Source organism: Diospyros lotus, chromosome 14, assembly GCF_014633365.1.
Source record: "Diospyros lotus cultivar Yz01 chromosome 14, ASM1463336v1, whole genome shotgun sequence".
NCBI lineage: Eukaryota > Viridiplantae > Streptophyta > Magnoliopsida > Ericales > Ebenaceae > Diospyros > Diospyros lotus.
This window is the reverse complement of record NC_068351.1, coordinates 13071933-13094028: the sequence shown is the minus strand read 5'-3', so window position 1 is coordinate 13094028 and position 22096 is coordinate 13071933. Positions and strand designations below refer to the sequence as shown.

The 22096-nt window shown below is 38.7% G+C and overlaps 1 protein-coding gene across 5 annotated transcripts in view; it reads right to left on the bottom strand.

Annotated features, from left to right (window-relative positions):
• LOC127790845 (uncharacterized) overlaps positions 1–22096 on the bottom strand; it is a 116670-nt gene that overhangs the window by 5051 nt on the left and 89523 nt on the right. The window contains exons 1-6 of one of the 5 annotated variants that reach the window (XM_052320566.1): positions 20289–20691; positions 19381–19540; positions 19196–19246; positions 14728–14779; positions 14564–14622; positions 14315–14360 (exon numbers count right to left, since the gene is read on the bottom strand). In XM_052320566.1, coding sequence (XP_052176526.1) covers positions 14315–14360; positions 14564–14622; positions 14728–14779; positions 19196–19246; positions 19381–19506 — 334 coding nt within the window. In that variant the 5' untranslated portion in view covers positions 19507–19540; positions 20289–20691. Of the gene's footprint in view, positions 1–14314; positions 14361–14563; positions 14623–14727; positions 14780–18139; positions 18631–19143; positions 19247–19380; positions 19541–20288; positions 20692–22096 lie in introns of those variants that run through there. The other 4 variants (XM_052320567.1, XM_052320564.1, XM_052320568.1 and 1 more) reach the window with 4 other exon arrangements.

Sequence of the window (22096 nt, the reverse complement as noted above, 5' to 3'; positions counted from 1 at the left end):
TTTTTTCATAAAAATGTACATGCCAAAACATTACAAGATCACACATATAAATACTAATCTTAAAGACAAACCTAATAATTAAAGACAGACAACATCATTGTCTCTTTTGACAAAAGAGAGTTAATGATGATAAAAGACAAACCAAAAGTATAAAGTAAAACATCATCATGCCACTTTTGACAAAGGGAATCATGATTGCCTCTTTTGACAAAATGGGGCTAATGATGATAAAAGACAAACCAAAAGCATAAAGAAAAACATCATCATGCCACTTTTGACAAATGGAGTCATGATGATAAAACACAATGGCACAAACAAGACAAAACACTCTCAAACATAAAGGACAAATGAAGGGCGACATCATCCATGACATCAGTTATGAGACTTGGGCCTGACAGATGGGTTGATTGGTTGCGCTTGATCATGGAGTGCCTAGGTTGTATTCTGGTCCTGAGCTTCCAAGCAAACAAGCAATGTGATTAATTTGGGCTTTAACTCCTTCACTTTGAATTCTAACTCTTTCAAATGGGCTGGAGTCTTCCCAATAAATAACTTAAGTTCCTTTTGAAATTCTTTAACCCTTGATCGAGTAATTGGCCCAAGACTTCCATGCTCTTGGACAACCCTTACATTTGCTTCTTTACCGTTCACGTCATCATCCCCTGGTTGAATAGGATTTGCCCTCAAATCCAACTCTTCGGTGTTCTCCAAATAAGGTGTTAAATCCCTTACATTGAATGTAGCTGATACTTGATATTCACCTAGTAAGTCAATTTTGTATGCATTATCATTCACCTTTTCTAATACTTTAAAAGGACCATCTGCTTGTGGCATGAGTTTAAACCTCCGTTTGCTTGGAAATTGCTCTTTTCGAAGATGAATCCACACAAGATCACTTGGAGTAAATCGAACTTGCTTTCTTCCTCTATTTGCTGCTTTCTCATAAGTTGCATTTCGCTTCTCTATTTGTTGTTTCACACTTTCAAGCAACTTCTTGATCAAGTCAGCCTTCCTTTCTCCATCCAAACATGCTTGCTCATTAAGCAGAAGTGATGCTAAATCAAGTGGTGTAATGGGATTAAATCCATAAACCACTTCGAATGGAGAATATTTAGTTGCACTATGCACACTCCTGTTATATGCAAACTCAACAAAAGCCAAGCACTCATCCCAATTCTTCAAATTTTTATTAACAGCAGCTCTAAGTAAAGAAGAAAGTGTATGGTTTACCACTTCAGTTTACCCATCGATTTAAGGATGACAAGCGGTACTAAAGAGCAACCTTGTGCCAAGCTTCTTCCACAATGTCTTTCAAAAGTAACTCAAGAATTTTGTGTTCCGATTAGACACTATACTCCTTGGTATTCCATGCAATCTTACAATGTCTCGAAAGAATAAATCCGCTACATGAGAAGCATCATTAGTTTTGTGACAAGGCAAAAAGTGAGACATCTTTGAGAACCTATCAACGACCACCATGATTGAATCATTTCCTCTTTGTGTTCTTGGCAATCTAAGCACAAAATCCATACTCACATCAACCCAAGGCTAATCCGAAACAGGTAATGGCATGTATAACCCATAAGCAGCTTCCTTGCTTTTTGCCTTCTTACAAACTACACACCTTTCTAGCACTCGATGCACATCTTTAATCATTTCCGGCCAATAGAAGTGTTCTTTAATCAGCTCCAAAGTCTTCTTCTCACCGAAATGACCGGCTAGACCTCCCCCATGTGCTTCCCTCACCAAAAGTTCCCTTATAGACCCATTAGGAATACAAAGTCTCCCAGACTTAAACAAGTACCCTTCATGCCTATAGTAACCATTAATAGCTCATTTCTCACAAGCTAAGTAGAAGCAAATGTTGGATTATCCACATACTGATTTTTAATCAATTCAAACCCTAGTAATTTAGCATTCATCATGGTGATTAGAGCATACCTCCGTGATAATGCATCTGCCACTACATTTGAATTCCCCTTTTTGTACTTGATGACGTAGGGAAAGGCTTCTAAGAACTCCACCCATTTGGCATGCCTTCGGCTCAGCTTGTTTTGTCCCTTTAAGTGCTTCAAAGATTCATGGTCCGTGTGAATGACAAACTCTTTGGGTAGTAAGTAATGCTGCCAAGTCTCCAAAGCTCTAATCAATGCATAGAACTCCTTGTCATATGTGGAATAATTCAAACTTCCTCCACTTAACTTTTCACTAAAATAGGCTATAGGACGCCTATCTTGCATAAGAACAGCCCCAATTCCAACTCCCGAAGCATCACACTCCACTTCAAAAGTCTTTGAAAAATCAGGGATGGCTAAAATAGGAGCGGAGCATAATTTCTCCTTGATCAGCTCAAAACTTCTTTGGGCAGTCTCATTCCACCTAAATTCACCCCCTTTCTTGATGCATTCAGTCAATGGAGCAAGAATAGTATTGAAATTATTCACAAACCTCCTATAAAAGGATGTTAGCCCATGGAAACTCCTCACCTCTGAAACACTAGTAGGTACAGGCCACTCCTTAATTACTTTCACTTTCTCTTCGTTAACTTCAACCCCATGTTGTGAAATCATGTAACCAAAAAAGATTACTCAGTCTTGACAGAATTGACATTTCTTTAAGTTTCCAAATAGCTTCTCCTATCGTAACAGTTCAAAGACTTCCCTAAGGTGTCCCAAATGCTCCTCAAGAGTTCTACTATAAATCAAAATATCATCAAAATAAACCACAACAAATTTGCCAATGAACTTACGAAGTGCATGATTCATCAATAGCATGAAGGTACTTGGTGCATTAGACAAGTCAAATGGCATAACCAGCCATTCGTACAACACGTGCTTTGTTTTGAATGCGGTCTTCCATTCATCCCCCTCCTTCATTCGAATCTAATGGTAGCCACTTTTGAGATCTACCTTTGAGAACAATTTAGAGCCATGCAACTCATCAAACATATCATCCAACCTAGGGATTGGGTAGCGATACTTCACCGTTATCTTGTTTATTGCCTGACTATCCACACACATTCTCGTAGTCCCATCCTTCTTTGGCACTAACACAACTAGTATAGAACAATGACTCATTGACTCCCTTATGTATCCCTTCTCTAACAACTCAATTACTTGTCGATACAACTCCTTGACTTCATCCGGATTGCTTCTATAAGCTGGTCTATTTGGTAAAGTAGCTCCTGGCATGAGATCGATTTGGTGTTCAATTCCTCTAATTGGTGGCAGCCCATTCGGTATCTCTTTTGGAAACACATCAGCAAACTCTTCAAAAAGCTTCTCAATTTGTGGTGGGAAATAAGTTTCCTTGTTTGGCGTTGCTTCCTTTACTATTAGCATTAGAACCAAGTTGTGAATGGATAAAGCTCGTTCTATCTCTCCCTTACTTGCAAGCAAGCTTTCTTTTTTTCCCTTCTCCATCAAAAGTTGATCTCGCCGCACTAGTTGTGGACTAAGAGGTGTTAAGGTTATGTTTTTCCCATCCTTGACAAAAGAATAGGTGTTTTTGAACCCATCATGCACAACCCTCCTATCATACTGCCACGGTCTTCTCGCATTCATTGGAATCACATCACATAACAACTCATCTTTGTATGTTTTCCCAATTGAAAATGGCACAATAAGCTGCCTTGTAACCCTTACTTCTCCATTATCATTCAACCATTGCAACTTGTATGGGTGGGGATGTTTTGTTGTTGTCAAATTCAATTTTCCACCAAAGTAGTGGAAGCAACATTAGTGCAGCTCCCTCCATCTATAATCACTCAACACACCTTTCCATTGATCGTACACCTAGTATGGAAAATGTTCTCACGTTGCTCATCATCTATCTTTGCTTGTAAGTTCAAGGAGCGTCGAATCAAAAGCAATTCCCCCTCATCAGCATGTAAACTATCTTCATCCCCACACTCATCTTCTTCCTCCATTGTTGCCTCATCTTCACTCTTTACCTCCCCTTGTGATCCTCGAAGAACCATCACTCTTTTATTTGGACATTTAGAAGCAATATGTCCATGACCAAGGCATTTAAAACACTTGATGTCTCGGCTCCTCTTTAAAGGATTAGGATCACCCACTTTCTCCTTCTCTTTACTCACACTTGCTGGTTGTTTGCTAAAGTCCCCTCTTTCCACTTGTTTTGCATTCCAATTTGAAACTGCTCCTGGTGGTATAAAAGATGAGTTGGTCATTTTATTACCAACTTGTCGAGACACCCCCTGCTTGGTTGGATTGCGTTTCAGTTGTCTCTCCACCTTAATGGCAAGTTTAATTATATCTTCTAAGAACACAAAAGATTGTAACTCCATTGTGTTGGCAATTTCTCTATTTAATCCCCCTAAGAACCTAGCAATGGTATGCTCTTGAGGTTTTTGTAAATCACATCTCATCATTAACACCTCAAATTCTTTAACATAATCCTCAACACACATGCCACCTTGCCTGAGACTTTGCAATCTAATATACAATTTATGCATATAGTATTCGAGAACAAAACGTTTTTTCATTACACGTTTCATAACCCTCTAACTCCTAATATCCGCTTCTCCATCTCTCCTACATTGCGCTTTTAAGTTCTCCCACCATAGATTAGCATAATCTATAAATTCAAGAGCTACAAGTTTGCATTTTCTTACCTCGGAATACTCTTGGTATTCGAATACTGTCTCTACTCGCTGCACCCACTCCAAGTACTCTTCTGGTGAGCTAGTTCCCTTGGTGGAATCTTCATCTTGATTTTGTTTCTAGGATCTCTTTGTTGTGCCTCCTCTACCATGGTTGTTCAACCACGCTGTCTTCATCTCCAGTTTCATCCCCTTCGCCCTCATCTTCTTGGTGCTTGAGGAACGCGTTGATGTTGTGGAGGTTGTTGAACTCCCATCCTCTCAAATGCTTGAGTCAAACGAGTAAGTTGCTCCATCATCTCCTCTTGCCTGCATTGGAGACCTAGGATTTGAGCTTGTTCCAATAAAAGCCCTTTTGGTGCATCTTCTCCAGCCATGATTAGAATCTAGGCTCTGATACCAATATGATGTGCCCAAAATACAAAAGAAATACTAGTACCCTTTGTTTGATAAGAAAGTTCGCCACAAACAAGAAAATACTAGTTTTAATTCGCCACACTCTAAGATAGAAGAAGGAAGAATGATAAGAATCAAGTAAATTCACCACTAAACAAATGAATTGCTTAGATAAGAATTAGGATAAAAATGCTCTTTTACTTTTTTCATAAAAATGTTCATGCCAAAACATTACAAGATCACACATATAAATACTAGTCTTAAAGACAAACCTAATAATTAAAAGACAGACAACATCATTGTCTCTTTTGACAAAAAAGGGTTAATGATGATAAAAGACAAACCAAAAGTATAAAGTAAACATCATCCTGCCACTTTTGACAAAGGGAATCATGATTGCCTCTTTTGACAAAATGGGGCTAATGATGATAAAAGACAAACCAAAAGCATAAAGAAAAATATCATCATGTCACTTTTGACAAATGGAGTCATGATGATAAAACACAATGACACAAACAAGACAAAACACTCTCGAACATAAAGGACAAATAAAGGGCGATATTATCCATGACATCAGTTATGAGACTTAGACTTGATAGATGGGCTGGTTGCTTGAGCTTGATCATGGAGTGCCTAGGTTGCATTTTGGTCCTGAACTTCCAAGCAAGCAAGCAATGTAATTAATTTGGGCTTTAACTCCTTCTCTTTGAATTCTAACTCTTTCAAATGGGCTAGAATCTTCCCAATAAATAACTCAAGTTTCTTTTGAAATTCTTTAACCTTTGAACGAATAATTGGCCCAAGACATACATGCTCTTGGACAACCCCTGCCTTTGCTTCTTTACCGTTCACATCACAACCTGCCCACTTTCAAGGGAGATGATGACCCTATGGAACCTCATGAGTTCTTTGATTAATGCCATATACTATGAGACAATTGGAAGCAATAAACAGTGCATGGTAGAATTAGTAGCTTAGTAGGTTGCTAGGAAGTGGTCCCAAGTGGTACGTGGCAAAAAGGGTTGCAAGACTAGCAAATGCACCTCCTTTCATGTGAGATGAATTCGAGTACTTTTGGAGAGATTTATTCCTCAAGGTGCTAGAGAGGCAAAGGCCTCAAAGTTTGAAAAGTTGAAGTAAACTCCAGACATGTCAATGGAGGAGTATAGTAGGAGATTCTTATCCCTAGCATTGTATGCTCCCAAATTAGTGTCTATTAAAAAAGAGGAGAGGCGTTTCGTCAAGGGTCTAATAGGCTCAATACATTTATAAATAGTCAAGTGTAGGTTGGACACACATGCAAAAGCGTTAAGTTGGATCACTATAGTTAAAGCCAAAAGAAGGGAAGAGAGGAAGCACAAGCACACTCAAACTAAGATAGGTGGAAGAGGGGGTTAGCATCCTTAACAACAAAGGAGCAGGCAGTTCCAGTAGCAACAACCTCAGAAAGGTGATGGCCCCAACACTCAAGGACAACTTCAACACCAACACAGCCAAGGGGTTTTAAAGGAGGCTGCGCTAGGGTGGCAAAAGTGGACCACCTTGTCACACTTGTGCTAGATTCTACCCTAAAACCCTGTCACCAACAAAATGGAGCATGTTTTGGATGTGGGCAGGTGGATTACAGTGTCAGGGATTGCCCCCAAGCACAGGAAGGAGTGGGGCATGGAGTAGCGAAGGTTTCACCATTCATATGCATTCGCCAACACCAACTGGTAAAGGTTTCAGAGGTAGAGGACAGGCAACACATGGTTGTTCTGGCGACAATGAAAGAGAATGGCACATTTTTTGCAATAGACCAGTGAGAATTAGAGCCTTCAAACAATTTTATTACAAATATAGTATCTGTATGTGCCCTTGATGCCTTAGTATTGTTTGACCCTAGGTCTGCATATTCATAAGTGTCAAGATGCTTTGCCCCATAGCTAGGTGGAGATGCCTTTAGGTTGGATTGACTTATGATGGTAACCAAACCTGTAGGAAACCCATTAACCATAGATATTGCGTATCAAGGATGTGTAGTTACTATGGTCGAAGAAGACAAGGTTGCAAATCTAATTTTTTGGGGACATCGAGTTTGATGTGATGCTAAAAATGGATTTGCTGGTTTCTTACCAAGCTAGCTTAGATTGTTGACAAAAGAGGGTATGCTTTGATCTTCCTTGAGAGAAGCACTTCTGTCATCAAGGGAACTCAACCTCAATAGCTAAAGGAATTATATCTACTTTGGAGGTGAGGCAACTAGTGAATAAGAGGTGCCAGGCATTTCTAACAATGGTGCATGAAGAAGCCTAAGGGACGAAAGGTGAATTAAAACTGTTGAGTTATATGGTTATAGTCTAGGGTTTATCCTATGTTAGAGCCTATGGCCTATTGTATTTGTATATATATATAGGTATATAGTCTATGAATTTAAGTTAAGTGAAATATACATATTAAAAGCTAGGTTTTCTTCATAAGTTTCACATGGTATCAGAGCCAAAATACAAACCCTAGCTTTTAATACAAACCCTAACAGCCACCAAACAAACCCTAGCCGCCGCCGCCAACCACCGTCAGTCACGTCGCCATCGACCGTCGCAGCCTGCTGTGCCACCACCGTCGCTGCCCACTGCGTTTCTGTCGCGCGCACGCTACTGGTCATCATCAGGTCTTCACCGTCCGGCCACCGATCACACATACCACCACCGCTGTTGCATTCGCCGGCCTCTGATCTGTTGACCCCAGGAGGAATGTCGTCGTTGCCACCGCCACGCGCCGCCTCTCTCACACTGTTCACGGAAACTTTTTTGCTTCGATCTCTCTCACCAGTGCTCTGATCGCAACGCCGTCTTCACCATTGGACTCACCTCCTTCACTCTTTTGTTTCAAATTTGTTGATCTTGTAGGGCTCCCTTTGATCCAACATGGCTAGTACTAGTAAATCTGGCTCCTTCTTTGGTATTTTGTCTCCCTCTCCAGCAATTGCTACTGAGAAGTTGATGGGTAGTTCCAATTATATCTCTTGGTCCAAGGTGGTTGAACTATGGTGTATGGGTCAAGGTTTACAGGATCATCTAACTACTAAGGCCGAGAATGTGACCACAAATAAATCTGAGTGGCAGAGAGCTGATGCTCTGTTGTGTAGTCTCCTATGACAATCAATTGATCCCTCTCTTCATCCGATCTATACTAACTATACCACATGCTGTGAATTGTGGGCTCAGGCCAAGGCGTTATACACTAATGACATTCAAAGCCTGTATTTAGTGGTGTCTAATCTGCTCAGTTTACGACAGCAGAGTTTGACTCTTCTTGATTTTTTTGATCGGATGGCCTCTATTAAAGCTGAATTTAACTCCTTGTTACCTGTTGGTAAGACTACTGCAAAGGATCTAGCTCAGCAGGATAAGTTCTTCATGGTGTGTACTCTTGCTGCCATTGGTCCTGAGCTTGCTCCTGTTTATGATCAAATTCTTGTTAGTCCTACTGTACCTACTATGGATGAAGTGTATTCTCGTCTTCTTCGAGTTTCATCTGTTCCTACAGTGCCTCCCTCTTCTGCAGGTGATCATTCAGTCATGGCTTCACAGGTTCAGAGTAATGGCGAATAGGGAGGAGATCGTAGTAATCGAGGCAAACACCCCAGGTGTAACTACTGCCATAAGTGGGGGCATACTACGGAACAATGTTATAAGTTGCATGGCCGCCCTCCTCGTGTTAATGTTGCTCATGCTGATAATTCTCGATCTGAGTCCTTTGATGATCATCCACCGCAATCTGTCATTTTCATTGGGACTGACTATGATGAGTATCTCAAGTATAAGACGTCCCAGCAAACCTCATCCACAGTTGGTTCTATTACCCACACTGGTGATTCCACTGCCTGTCTAGCTCAGTCATCTTCTTTGGAACCATGGGTCCTGGACTCAGGTGCTTCTAACCATATCTCTGGTAATCCTCATTTGTTCTCTCATTTTACTAATTCTATTTCTTTACCTTCTGTAACATTAGCCAATGGGTCCAAAACGGTTGCTAAAGCTATTGGCACTGCCGAACCCTTCCCTTCTTTGCCTTTAGATTTTGTTCTTTATCTTCCTCATTGTCCCTTTAATCTTGTCTTTGCTAGTAAACTTACGAGTGCCTTAATTTGTTCTATCACCTTCGATGATCATTCTGTTACTATCCAAGATCGCAGTACGGGACAGATGATTAGCGTCGGATGTGAGTCGCAGGGTCTCTATCATCTCAGCCTTCCTGCATCACTTGTTGCTTGCTCGGTAACTGAGTCTCCTGCTCTTCTCCACAATCGTTTGGGACATCCTAGTTTGGCTAAGTTTCAAAAGATGGTCCCCAGTTTATCTACTTTGTCGTCTTTTCATTGTGAGTCTTGTCAACTTGGAAAATAGTCTCGCACTTCTTTTCCAAAGCGTGTCAATAATCGGGCTGTGTCCCCGTTTGCTTTAGTTCATTCCGATGTCTGGGGTCCTAATCGTGTCGTGTCTGTTTTGGGTTTTCAATATTTTGTAACGTTTATCGACGATTATTCTCGTTGCACATGATTAAATTTAATGAAAAATTATTCTGAGTTATTCTCAATTTTTGAATCCTTTTGTGCTGAAATCAAAACGCAATTTCATACCTCTGTCCAAGTATTGCGCAGTGACAATGTCCCTGAGTATTTTTCTCTTCCCTTTACTACCTTTATGTCTTCTCAATGGATCTTGCATCAGTCGCCTTATGCATATACACCACAGCAGAATGGGGTTGCTGAGCATAAAAATAGACATTTGATGGAAACTGCTCGCACTCTTCTTCTACATCATCATGTCCCCTTTCGCTTTTGAGCTGAAGCTGTCCTTATTGCTTGCTATCTCATTAACAGGATGCCCTCTTCGGTTCTTCAGCACCAGATTCCTCACTCCCTCTTGTTTCCTAATCAACCATTATATATTCTTCCTCCCCGTGTCTTTGGTTGCACCTGCTTTGTCCATAACCTGTCTCCCAGTCAAGATAAAATGCCTACTCGATCCATCAAGTGCATTTTTCTTGGTTACTCTCGTCTTCAAAAGGGTTATCGGTGTTATTCTCTTGACACCCGCCGCTATTTTCTTTCGGCAGATGTTACCTTCTTTGAGTCGTCTCCTTTCTACTCTTCGCCTCCTTCCAAGTGTCAACCCATTTTTGAGGCCATCCCTTTTCCCACGAGTCCTCCTCCTCCTATTCTCCCTATTCCTTCTTCTACCCCCTTGCAGGTTTATCATCGGCATCATCAGCCTTGGTCTCCTCTCAGTGGAGATGTTGTTCCTGCACCTTCTCCTGTATCTCCTAGTACTTCGGCGACTCCTCCTGCCTCACATCCTGCTCCAGTTTCTCCACCAGCCGCGATCCTGCCCTTTGAGGATCTGCTTCCTATTGCCCTTCGGAAAGGCACCCGTTCTTCTCGCAATCCTCACCCCATTTATAATTTTCTTAGCTATCACAGTCTCTCGTCTCCTTTTTGTGCTTTTGTGTCTTCCTTATCCTCTGTTTTAGTACCTAAGACTGTTAGTGAGGCACTTTCTGATCTGAGGTGGCGACAAGCAATGGTGGATGAGATGACTGCTTTGCATTCCAATGATACTTGGGATTTGGTTCCTTTACCCCCAAGGAAATCTCGTCGGCTGTCAGTGGATCTATACTGTTAAGGTGGGTCATGATGGTCAGGTTGATCGCCTTAAGGCCCATTTGGTTGTCAAAGGGTATACTTAGGTTTATGGCCTTGACTATGGTGACATTTTTTCCCATGTTGCTAAGATGTCCTCTATGCGTTTGTTTCTCTCTATAGCAACTATGTGCCACTGGCCGTTGTATCAACTGGACATTAAGAATGCCTTCTTACATGGTGAGCTTCAGGAGGAGATTTATATGGAGCAACCTCTAGGGTTTGTTTCTCAGGGAGAGTCTGGGCAAGTTTGTAAACTCCGTCGGTCACTATATGGGTTGAAGCAATCTCCTCGAGCCTGGTTTGGTCGTTTCAGTACTGTAATTCAAGACTTTGGTATGACTCGTAGTGAGTCTGATCATTCGATTTTTTATAAACATACATCACAGGGGAGGTGTATATACTTGGTTATCTATGTGGATGATATTGTTATTACAGGTGATGATCAAGATGGTATTATTCAGTTGAAGAAACATCTTTTCCATCATTTTCAGACTAAAGACTTGGGGTTACTTAAATACTTTCTTGGCATAGAAGTTGCTCGGTCCAGTTCTGGCATTGTTATCTCTCAACGAAAGTATGTGTTAAGACATTCTAGAAGAAACTGGGATGCTTGATTGTAAACCTATAGATTCTCCTATGGACCCTAATGTAAAGGTCTTACCAGGACAGGGGGAGCCTCTTGCTGATCCTGGAAGATACCGTAAGCTAGTCGGAAAACTTAATTATCTCACTATCACTCACCCAGATATTTCTTTCTTAGTCAGTGTTGTCAGTCAGTTTTTACAGTCTACTTATGATAACCACTAGGATGCGGTAGTTCAGATTCTCAGGTATATTAAGGGAGCTCCAGGTAGAGGACTATTGTACGAGGACAGAGATCATACTCAAGTAGTTGGATATTCTGATGCTGATTGGGTAGGTTCTCATTCTGATAGACGGTATCCGTCAAGATATTGTGTTCTGGTTGGAGGAAACCTAGTATCTTGGTAAAGTAAGAAGCAGGAGGTGGTTGCTAGGTCGAGTGCAGAAGCAGAATATCGTGCTATGGCCTTGGCAACGTGTGAATTTATCTGGTTAAAACAATTGATTCAGGAGCTCAAGTTTGGGGAGATATCACAAATGAAATTAATTTGCGACAATCAAGTTGCATTACATATTGCTTCCAATCCAGTCTTTCATGAGAGGACCAAACATATCGAGATAGATTGTCACTTCATCTGAGAGAAAATTTTATCTAGCTGCATTACCACAGATTTTGTTAATTCCAATGACCAGTTAGCAGATGTCTTCACTAAGTCTCTCAGGGGTCCTCGAATTGAGCACATTTGTAACAAGCTTAGCGCATATGATATATATGCTCCAACTTGAGAGGGAGTGTTGAGTTATATGGTTATAGTCTAGGGTTTATCCTATGTTAGAGCCCATGGCCCATTGTATTTGTGTATATATATATATATAGGTGTATAGTCTATGAATTTAAGTTAAGTGAAATATACATATTAAAAGCTAAGTTTTCTTCCTAAGTTTCACAAAAACAAATGCCTATAGTAAGGGATTTTCCAAACGTGCTCCCTAATAACCTATTATGACTACCTCCATAATGTGATATAGGATTTTGTATTGATTTAGCCCTAGAAGCCTGACCCACTTTGATACCTCCATATCGTATGGCTCCAATTAAGCTAAAGGAACTCAAGGTGCAAATTCAAGTCTAATTGGATAAAGGTTTCATTTGTTCGAGTACCTCAATGTAAGTAGCACCTGTACTCTTTATGAAGAATCATGGGTCAATGAGACTTTGTATTGACTATAGGCAATTGAACAAAGCCATCATACATAACAAATATACATTGCCTCAAATAAATGGCTTATTCGATCAAATTAGAAGGGGCCTAATGTTTTTCTAAGATTAATCTGAAAGTTAGGACATCACCAACTATGTATTAGGAAAGAAGATATTCCTAAGACCACCTTTAGGACCTACTACAAAAATTACGAGCTTGTAGTGATGTCATTTGATCTGACAAATGCCTCAAGAACATTTATGAACCTAATGAACAAGGTGTTAAACCTTATCTAACCAAGTTGTCATCATGTTTATTGAGACATACTGATTTTCTCTGAGAGTCATTAGGAACATAGGCGACATCTTAAGATTGTATTGCACACCTTACGAGAACATGAGCTATATACCAAGTTCTTCAAGCGTGAGTTTTGGTTAGACAATGTGGCATTCTTAGGTCACATCGTGTCTAAGGAAGGGATCATGAAATATGTCAATGATCATAAGTCTATGTTGAGTAGTCAAGTATTCTCTATATATAATTTTACAATCCATACAGCATAAGCAGTCTTCTTCTCTCATAAGAAAGTATTTTGCATGTTCTAACAAGTCCTAAAAAATTAATATCTCCCTTACATGTCCTAACACACATTTTTGTCATATAATATATGCTTTAAATAACTTGAACATAAACAACCCAAACTCCCTTTGCTTTTAAAACCTTCCACAAGATTGCTCTAAGACTTCATCACAAGTCTTTCTCAAGTCTACAAACACAAGATGTAAATTCTTCCATTTATCTCTAACCCTTGCTAACCCCACCTCCTAGTGAGATTAAGGCTTGTGGACATAATTTTTGTTGTTATCTCTAACTTCCTCATTAAGCACCTCAACAAATAGGTAACTTCCATTGTTAACCTACCAGGCCTAACATCAAATTAGCTTTCAAAGATTTTGAATATTCTTCTTTTCCTTTGCTCAGTTAACATATCCCATAATTTCATGGTTCAGTTTGTTAGTTTGATTTCTCTATAATTGTCAAAACTCTGAACATATCCTTTATTTTTGTTAATGGGCACTAGAATGTTCTGTTTCACTCATCAAGCATTCTCTTCTTTTTAAGGATCATGTTAAATAATTTTGTTGGCTATAAAGTGTCTTTTCCCCCATTCATTTTTATATTTCTATAAAGATGTTAAACATTGTTTTAACATTCTTCATTTATTTTATAAATTGTTTCACTTCTTTTAGACAAATACATAGATATATATATATATAACAACACATCAACCTCTATTCCACTCTATGGGGTTGGCTACATGAATTCTAGCTTGCATGCCATATCTATAATTCAAATTTATTGAAATGTCCCAACATAATTTTGATTCTCCAAATTCATTGTACAGCATATAGAAGTACTCCTCCAATCTCTCCTTGATAGTTGCCTCATTTACCATAACCTTCCAGTATTTGTCTTTTATCCACTTCACTTTACTCCAATTCCTATTTTTCTTTCTCTTTCACCATCTTTTATGTCAAGTTGTCAGTACATATTTCCATAAGCTCTTGGAGATCAAATTCTAAATCCTCCAAAGTTCCTAGGTATATACAAATTCCAAAATAATTCAAACTGTAAAATTCTAAAGCAATTAGATCCCCTCATCTACATCACAAGTTTTCTTAAGAATGCCTTAAAATGCACAAGGGATCTACTTATAGCAATCAATGTAATGTCAAACTCCACCAGACAGTTTGAAGATACATTTTGAAGATCTATTATATATCAGAAAAATAATACACTTAAAACAAAGTGGATTGTGCATACCTCCAAATGAAGCACTTGCAGCAGAGAACATTAGCAGTGGAGGAACCTGATCAGTAAAAAATTAAAAAAAGAAAAACGAAGTAAAAGACTACACAGTTTGCATGAGCCAAAAAAGACGCACAGAAGAAAATCATGCAACTAAAATGAAATGTCATTTATATCTAGGGCAATTTGAAAGCTTGATTACTGCATGTAAAAACCCAGAAACATAGGCAAAACAACTAGACAGGCATAATGGAATCAACATACCCCAATAAGAAAATGAAGCCACTTTGGTCCCTTAACATGTTTCTGAACATATGGGATCCCTGAAATCAGTTAGTAATGTGCAATAAGTGAATAGATAAATGTAAAAGACATTGAAAAAATCAAAACATAGAAAACAAGGACATGAAAATAAATATTTGTCTTACCTGTATTAAAACCATGAATTGCACTAAGCATTCCACCAATGCCAGATCCAGCCTATTCAATTGAAAGTACAAGCAATGTCAAAAAGAAAAGGCAGTACAAAGAAAAGTTGCTTCTGCCAAGATATGGGCACATTATGACTCAAAATATCTATAGAAATCATCCCTCCAAGCAAACTCTTTGAATTTTGGACAAGTTGTCCACTCAACAAGAGACAGAGAAGAACTCCCAGAAATGATCACAAATACTGGTTTTAATGGGTCAATTTATATATGAATGAGGTCCATGATAAAGTCAAAGAAAGGATATAGCTGGGTAATGTTAACCAGTACTGCATGTTTATGCACCAATATCCTTGTGTTTTTGCACATTTAATTCATCAGGGTCTTTAATTATCAATATTACTCAGTTGTCAAAGGCACACCTGAGGCATGCCTAGGTGCGAGAGGCCACAGAGGCACAGTTCTGTGCACCTCATCACCACTGGGGCACACTGGCAAGCTTGAGGCACATAGCTTGTATATATAAATGTATTAAAACCCTATTTCTTGTCAATTTGTCATCTTAGATTTCATTTCTTGTTGATTTGATTGCATATTCTTGTATATTGGTGAGAGACGAACCTAGCGGTCCAAGTCAGAGATTGGCCAAATCTCCCACTCACCAGGATCCTTTGGCAGTGGTGTTCACTTGCTGGAGAACTACTCAAGTCTGTGTTCTGCTTCATTTTTTGTTTCTTTCTTATAATTTCTTTTGCAAGTTAGAAGATACTAATTCTTTGTTATAATTTTTTTTCACTGTATGTTCTACTCTAAACTATTTTTTTCTTTCTTCTAATTTCTGTTGCAATTTAGAAGAAACTAATTGCTAAGAAACAAGTGTTTTCCTTGTGTGCTGTACTGATTTTTTTTCTCTCTTCTCATTTATTTTGAAATTTAAAAGAAACTAATTGTTTGTTGGTAACTGTTTTGGCTGTGTGTTATGCCGCACCGCAATTCTGTTCCTTTCTTCTAATTGCAAAAGAAACTAGAAGAAATTAATTGTTTTCCCGTAATTATTTTTTGCAGTGTGTTCTCTTATAATTTTTTCTTTTCTCTAATATCTTTTGCAGTTAGAAGAAACTAATTGTTGTTCAGCAATAATATTAGTTGTTAGCATAGGGTTGGTTATTTATCATTTATGATTTTATGAGTTTGCATTGCAAGTATCTCCTTGTGAGTTTGCAATAATATTTTATGAGTTTAAAAATAATAGTGTATAAGTATTTTATAAGCATTTTGAATAAATGTGCACCTCATGTGCCTGAGGCTCGCACTTTGCCCTGTGCCTTGCACCTCAGGTCTAGGCCCCAAGCACTAATTTGTGTCTCAATGCGTCTTGTGCCTTTGACAACTATGATATTACTGAGTAACAATATTAATTACCACTACTACATCTTAATGCACCAATATCCATATGTTTTTGCACATTTAGTTCATCAAGATGACTTACTAACAATATATCACTGGTTGCAACTTGACCCACTCCCCGAAAGCAAGAAAAAAGAAAGAAAAAGGTAGAAGACCAAACTGATGCAAAATTACTCAAGAGAATGGACATATTTTTTTAAGGCCCCTTAAAAATGAATGCTTGAGAAACTGGTTAGCCAATTCTTCGACATCACAGCAATGTATAGTAGTTATTTGAATGGTCAAGAATGACAGAGCACTACCTTCATCACTCTTTATCATCTGGTTACTTAGCAAAAGGACAGAGATTATCAAAAACACAGCTAAGCAGCATTGTTTCCAGTGTTCCAAGTCATCACAGAAAGATAATGTCAAGCGCCATGTTACTGAGTACTAAAAGTCAAGTGCTTCCAATGTACACTCACCAGTATATGGACTACCACAAACCAGCAAAAGACTAAACAGTTCAGAAAAATGCACGCCAACCTTTTCATGCCAAATATTCCTACAAGCTTTCAGAAGGCCAAGGGAAAGGCCAATAAGCTAAAGAATGCACAAGTATCAAAGTCAAAATATCAGAATGATTGAGCTCCATTACAATCAGATGTTCCCTACAACCCAGTCCACAGTTTTCTTATCCATCAAACAGGAAATACAAATCTCACAAAGAATGGTTCCAAAGCCTTAAAGGTCACCATGTAGGCATGATATGCAAAAACCTGAGAGAACAACAACCTATACCACAAAATCCATAAAGTGGCGCACTGCCATTAACAAACCCCAAATCAAGAAAATATGTTGTGGTTAGTCACATTTTTACAATCATAAATAACCCAAAATAGAGATTTGAATTTTATAAACATAAAAAGGATATACTTTGTAATTTTCCAAAGGTCTTAAAAACATTTAGATTCCTTTTTTCAGTAAGTAAAATAAAACACAAGTAACAATAGATGAAAACCATGTTCCTAGAAAAGATAAGTTGACATTTAGGGAGTAACTATTTTACATTTTAGCAATCCTTGTTTTTTCATATATCAGAGGGCCAAACTCCCTGGGACCTGGAAGTGTGATTCAAACCCATGAGCGCAGAATTGGCAAGGGAATACGGATGTGAGATTTGCCATTGGGTTAATAAACTACTGTAAATCAAATTTCCACAATAATAATGTATAAAATACAGATTGAAACTTAAAAGAAAAAAACAAAAACATTGGGCCTGTTCAGTTGTACAAAACATTTTCTAATTTTTCAACTTCAATTTTACAACTAAATATGCCCTAACATTTTATGTTTCAAAAAGCAATAACATTCATTTCCAGAAAATTTAGAAAACATATGTTTGATGTCTTTCCATTCACAGTATAAAGTTGAAAACTTAGAAATTTGAGTTTTTATTTTCTAATTAGAAATTCAATCATTCAATTGAAAATTGGAGTTGAAAAATTAGAAAATGTTTTCAACAAATGAACATGCTCTTGAATTTTTGGGCCTAAATATCCACAATGTCTTCCATAACGAGAGAGAGAGAGAGAGGTCCAGCACTCCAAACTATGGCTACAATGCTTCACTAAAGTTACATTATAAACCCAAATCAGGAAGAACTGTTCTTTTTTCTCACATACCACATGAAATTATCACAAGAAAGATTTTCTCCTACCAGTATTACAGGATTCTTTTCAGTTAGTGTTGTTGCTCAACTACAATAATGAATTTGTAGATGGAAAACCGCCTTAGGATTACCCACGTGTGGCTTATCCGAACAATGGGTGACTCTCCCAAGGAGAAATGGTAGTGATGGGTGACTCCTCCAAGCAATAGATGACTCTTTTGAGTGATAAACGACCAGTTTGGAATGGGCGCAAGTGAGAATCCTTGCGCAAACCCTCCGATGCTTAAATCAACCTCTCGTGAAAGTAGAATGATTAAATGCAAGAAGGAAATATGAGTGTGCGAAATTGCATACCGAATAGGGAGGAGGACCCCCTTATTTATAGCAATGGAAGAGGCTACCAAGTGGCGGGTGACCCGATCTTTTTGGCGAGAACCTCGGAGGTGGTTTTGACAGGGTCTCATGGGGGTAGCTTTGACCGGGTCTCTTGAAGGTGTTGGCACGCGAGTGCAGGCACGCGGACGCGTGGTTGTCGACACATGGGCGCATAGGAGCAGGCACGTGGGCGCTTGCACGCATTCATGGCACCCTCGGGTTACCCCTACTCTAGGGTGATGGTGGCACTGACATGCGCAAGCGCGAGCATGGACGCGAGCGCGAGCGGATGTGGACACGAGCACGGGCGATCGTGGGCATGTAATCGATCTTCTTTTCAAACAGGTCATCCATCGCTCAAAAGAGTCATCTGTCGCTCGGAGAAGTCACCCATCACTACCATTTCACCCAGTGAGAGTCGCCCATTGTTCGGATAAGCCACGCATGGGTCATCCTAAACGATTTTCCATCTATAAATTCATTGTTGTAGTTGAGCAACAACAATTAGTAATGTAATAAAAGAAGGAGAAAGTATAGAGAAAATACACATTACAGGATGTTACTAACAACCGATATGTAAATTTCCTTTTATATCAACATACATATTATTTTGTGATAATCTTTGCACTTATTATTGCTAATCCAATCTTACATTTCATATACACATCATGCAACAGATGACATGCACTAACACAGAAAGAAACACAAGTGACTCGAGGCAAGTACAAGGATGTTCCTAGAGCTTGGATAGAGATTTTTTTTTTTTTTTTTTAGCGTATGCAAAGAAATATATAACAAAGTCCACAAATTCATATGTTGAATCTAAAAAAAAGTTCCAGGGTATAAAACTCACAAATTCACAAATATCATGCGCATGCATATACATATATATAACACCACTCAAGTCTTGAATCAAAAAAAGGCGTGGCAATACTGAAACACAAATTGATACTTGAACATCTCAATACGGCATTACCACGCACATCTAGTTACGTGTGTGCGTGTGGGTGCATAGATGAGAATGAGATTAACTACCACAGCCGTAGCGTCATGTAGAACAGAAGTAATGGTCCATTCGCCTTGCTCCTGCATAAAAGGAATCAAAAAAAGAAAAAAACGAAAGAAAGAAAAAAGAAATCCACATCTCAGATAACAAGTAAATCGGTTCACAGTTGCACAGATAAGTACACATACATATAGACAGAGAGAGGGAAGCATACGGAGTTAGGGTTTAAAAGCGAGAGGCAACGAGGGCACCGAGCAGAGCCCAACCCCGGGTTGATTGTGGGATCATGGTGCAAGTTTCCGGATCTTAGCTTCTCTTCGTACACTTCTCGAGTTCCCATCCAAGGGCGGATCCAGGAATTTAGGTTGGGGGGGCTGAAATTTAAAAAGTTGATGTAATGTAAACAAAAAGTCAGTACAACAAATTTTCATTAAACTTGTGCTCGACGAGGATATTCACAAATTTGTTTTCTTTTCCCCGGATCCCGTTCAATACAAGAAGACCATTGACATCTAGGATTTGAAGATGAAGAAGCTTCAATTTCAGGAGATGAACTTGAAAGAATTGATGTAAATTCACTAGATTGATTTTGCACACTATGAATTGCAGTAGTTTCACTAGTATAATGATCTCTCTTTCTGAAAAAAGATAACAATGTTTTTCCTTTCTTCACAGAAGCTTGTTGTTCCATCCTAAATTCTAAGATACACAAACAAAAAATAGCACAATTCAATAATCGAACAATTAAAATATTTAACTCAAGATTTGAGGCAAATGCAAGGCCAATACAACAACTGTATTTCTAGAGTTTAAACAAGAGAAGGCAAAAGTATGGTCGATTTAAATATTCAATTCGAATATTCAATAACAGATTCACAATAACAAATTCCAGGCTTCCAGCCACGCCAATTCCTAAGTTCCTAACTAAATGCAATAGTCAAATAGGCAAGCAGACACAAAGTTAGCAGAAAATCACTTACTTAAAACTTGCTGAAAAAAGGCAGCGATTTCAACGACAAATCAAGCATAAACAAGTAAAAAAAATATGGGCGAAAATAGAAAAACTATCTAGATTTAGCTGTCAATCAGAGAATCAAAGAACTGAAAGAAGAGAAAACACACCTGGGCTCGAATGAGGCAAATATGGAAGTTTGGGGGGGGGGGGTGTAAAACGAAGACCTGAATCAGAGGCAGGGCAGCGAGCAAGAGGGCGAGGCGCCGAGGCCGACAGGCCGAGCGAGCGTGGGGGCGAGGGCGAGCAAGAGCAAGAGAGAGGCAGTCAGGCAGAGAGCGAGGGCGCGCGAGAGCGAGAGCCGGAGAGAGAGGCAGCGAGGGAGAGCTAGGGCGAGAGGCAGCCAGCGAGGGCGAGCGAGAGCAAGAGAGAGCCGGCAAGGGCGAGCGACCGCAGACCAGAAGTCAGTGGCGGTGGCCGGCACAGATCTCCTTCCTTCTCAATCAACGGTGAAAATTCCTTCTAAGGATCTACGGCCGCGCTTTCTCGTCTTCTGGCGAGGGAAGGAACGGTGTTGCATTAAAACAAAATTAAAATTTTCATGTATGAAAATATGTATTTTGATTTTAAGGTTAATTTAGTTATTGTATGAAAATATGTATTCAGTGTGAATTTACCCATCATATTTTATAAAATCTCAAATAAATTACTATACTTTTAAATATCTGGTTCCATTAATTATTATGCTCATGTGTTTTTAACACCCTTAAGTGACATCTTAAAATATATTAATAATATTAACTCTATTCTTAATTAAAATATCCTCACAAGCTCATAGAGTTACAATTATTCAAATTGAATTTCAAATTCAAATTTAAAAAAAAACCCGGACACTATTGTAGTTTGTTTTTTTGGAATATAATAGTTTATTTAATTATTTTTAAAATGTATTAACCAATTTAACAACATTTGAGATAAATTTGCAATATATATGATCATGTATTTTTAACACCATTTGAGATAAATTTGAGTTATAAATTCTCTTATTAAAAAAAATTAAATTCTACTAAAGTCATATTTTAATCATGTCTCACCTAACTAATAATGCATGTTTTATTATTTTTATTATTATTAATTTTTTTAAGTATGATGCATGTTAGATGCTATGTGCCTAGGTAATTTTTTATTTTTTTTTGTTAACACACCATAGAGTCTTTGTTGTTCGATCCCGCAATTTCAGCATGAGAGATAAATCAAGAAATCCAGCAAAGAGGTTTCGATCCCTAACACAACTGCAAACGTAAAGGTGACAAGAATTTTTTATTTTTTAGACTTACTTCTTACCTATTGAACTATCTTCTGATCATGACTCGAACACAAAACTTAAAATCTCAAAAAACAAGACTCAAACACATTTTTTGGTCCAAGAGGTGAAATCGCTCACCCCGAGCGCCCCTCACACTCGGCCCAATAGAACGTGGGAGGAGGTTAATCATGGTGACCTAGCCGAACGCAGTGGTTAGACCTGGGCTCACCGCGCACAAGGAGCTTCCTCACTTTGGAGAGAAGTACCCCCACACTGCTGCTTGCAAGACTCAATCATTGGTCTTGATCCAAAATTTACCATGAAAATCACTTTATGCCCTCTCCTTGATCAACTAGGCTGGCCACGTGGGCCTCAAACACATTCTTTGTTAACCAGTTGAGTTGATCTAAGCAGTGGGGGTTGTTACCTGGCTAGATAATTGACAATTACACTTTGAGTGGAATAGGATTTTTATTCCGAATCTATCCGTATCTTTGTACAAAAACTATTATAAGATTGACGTGCAAGTGAAAAATGAGGTGGCATGATATAACTTTATTATTATACTAAACTCTTGAATATCGTGGCAACTGAAGACTCTTGTCCCACCACTAATTTAAGGGTATTTTTATTCCTTATATATGCTTAGTGAGAGGAAAAAATAAGTATATT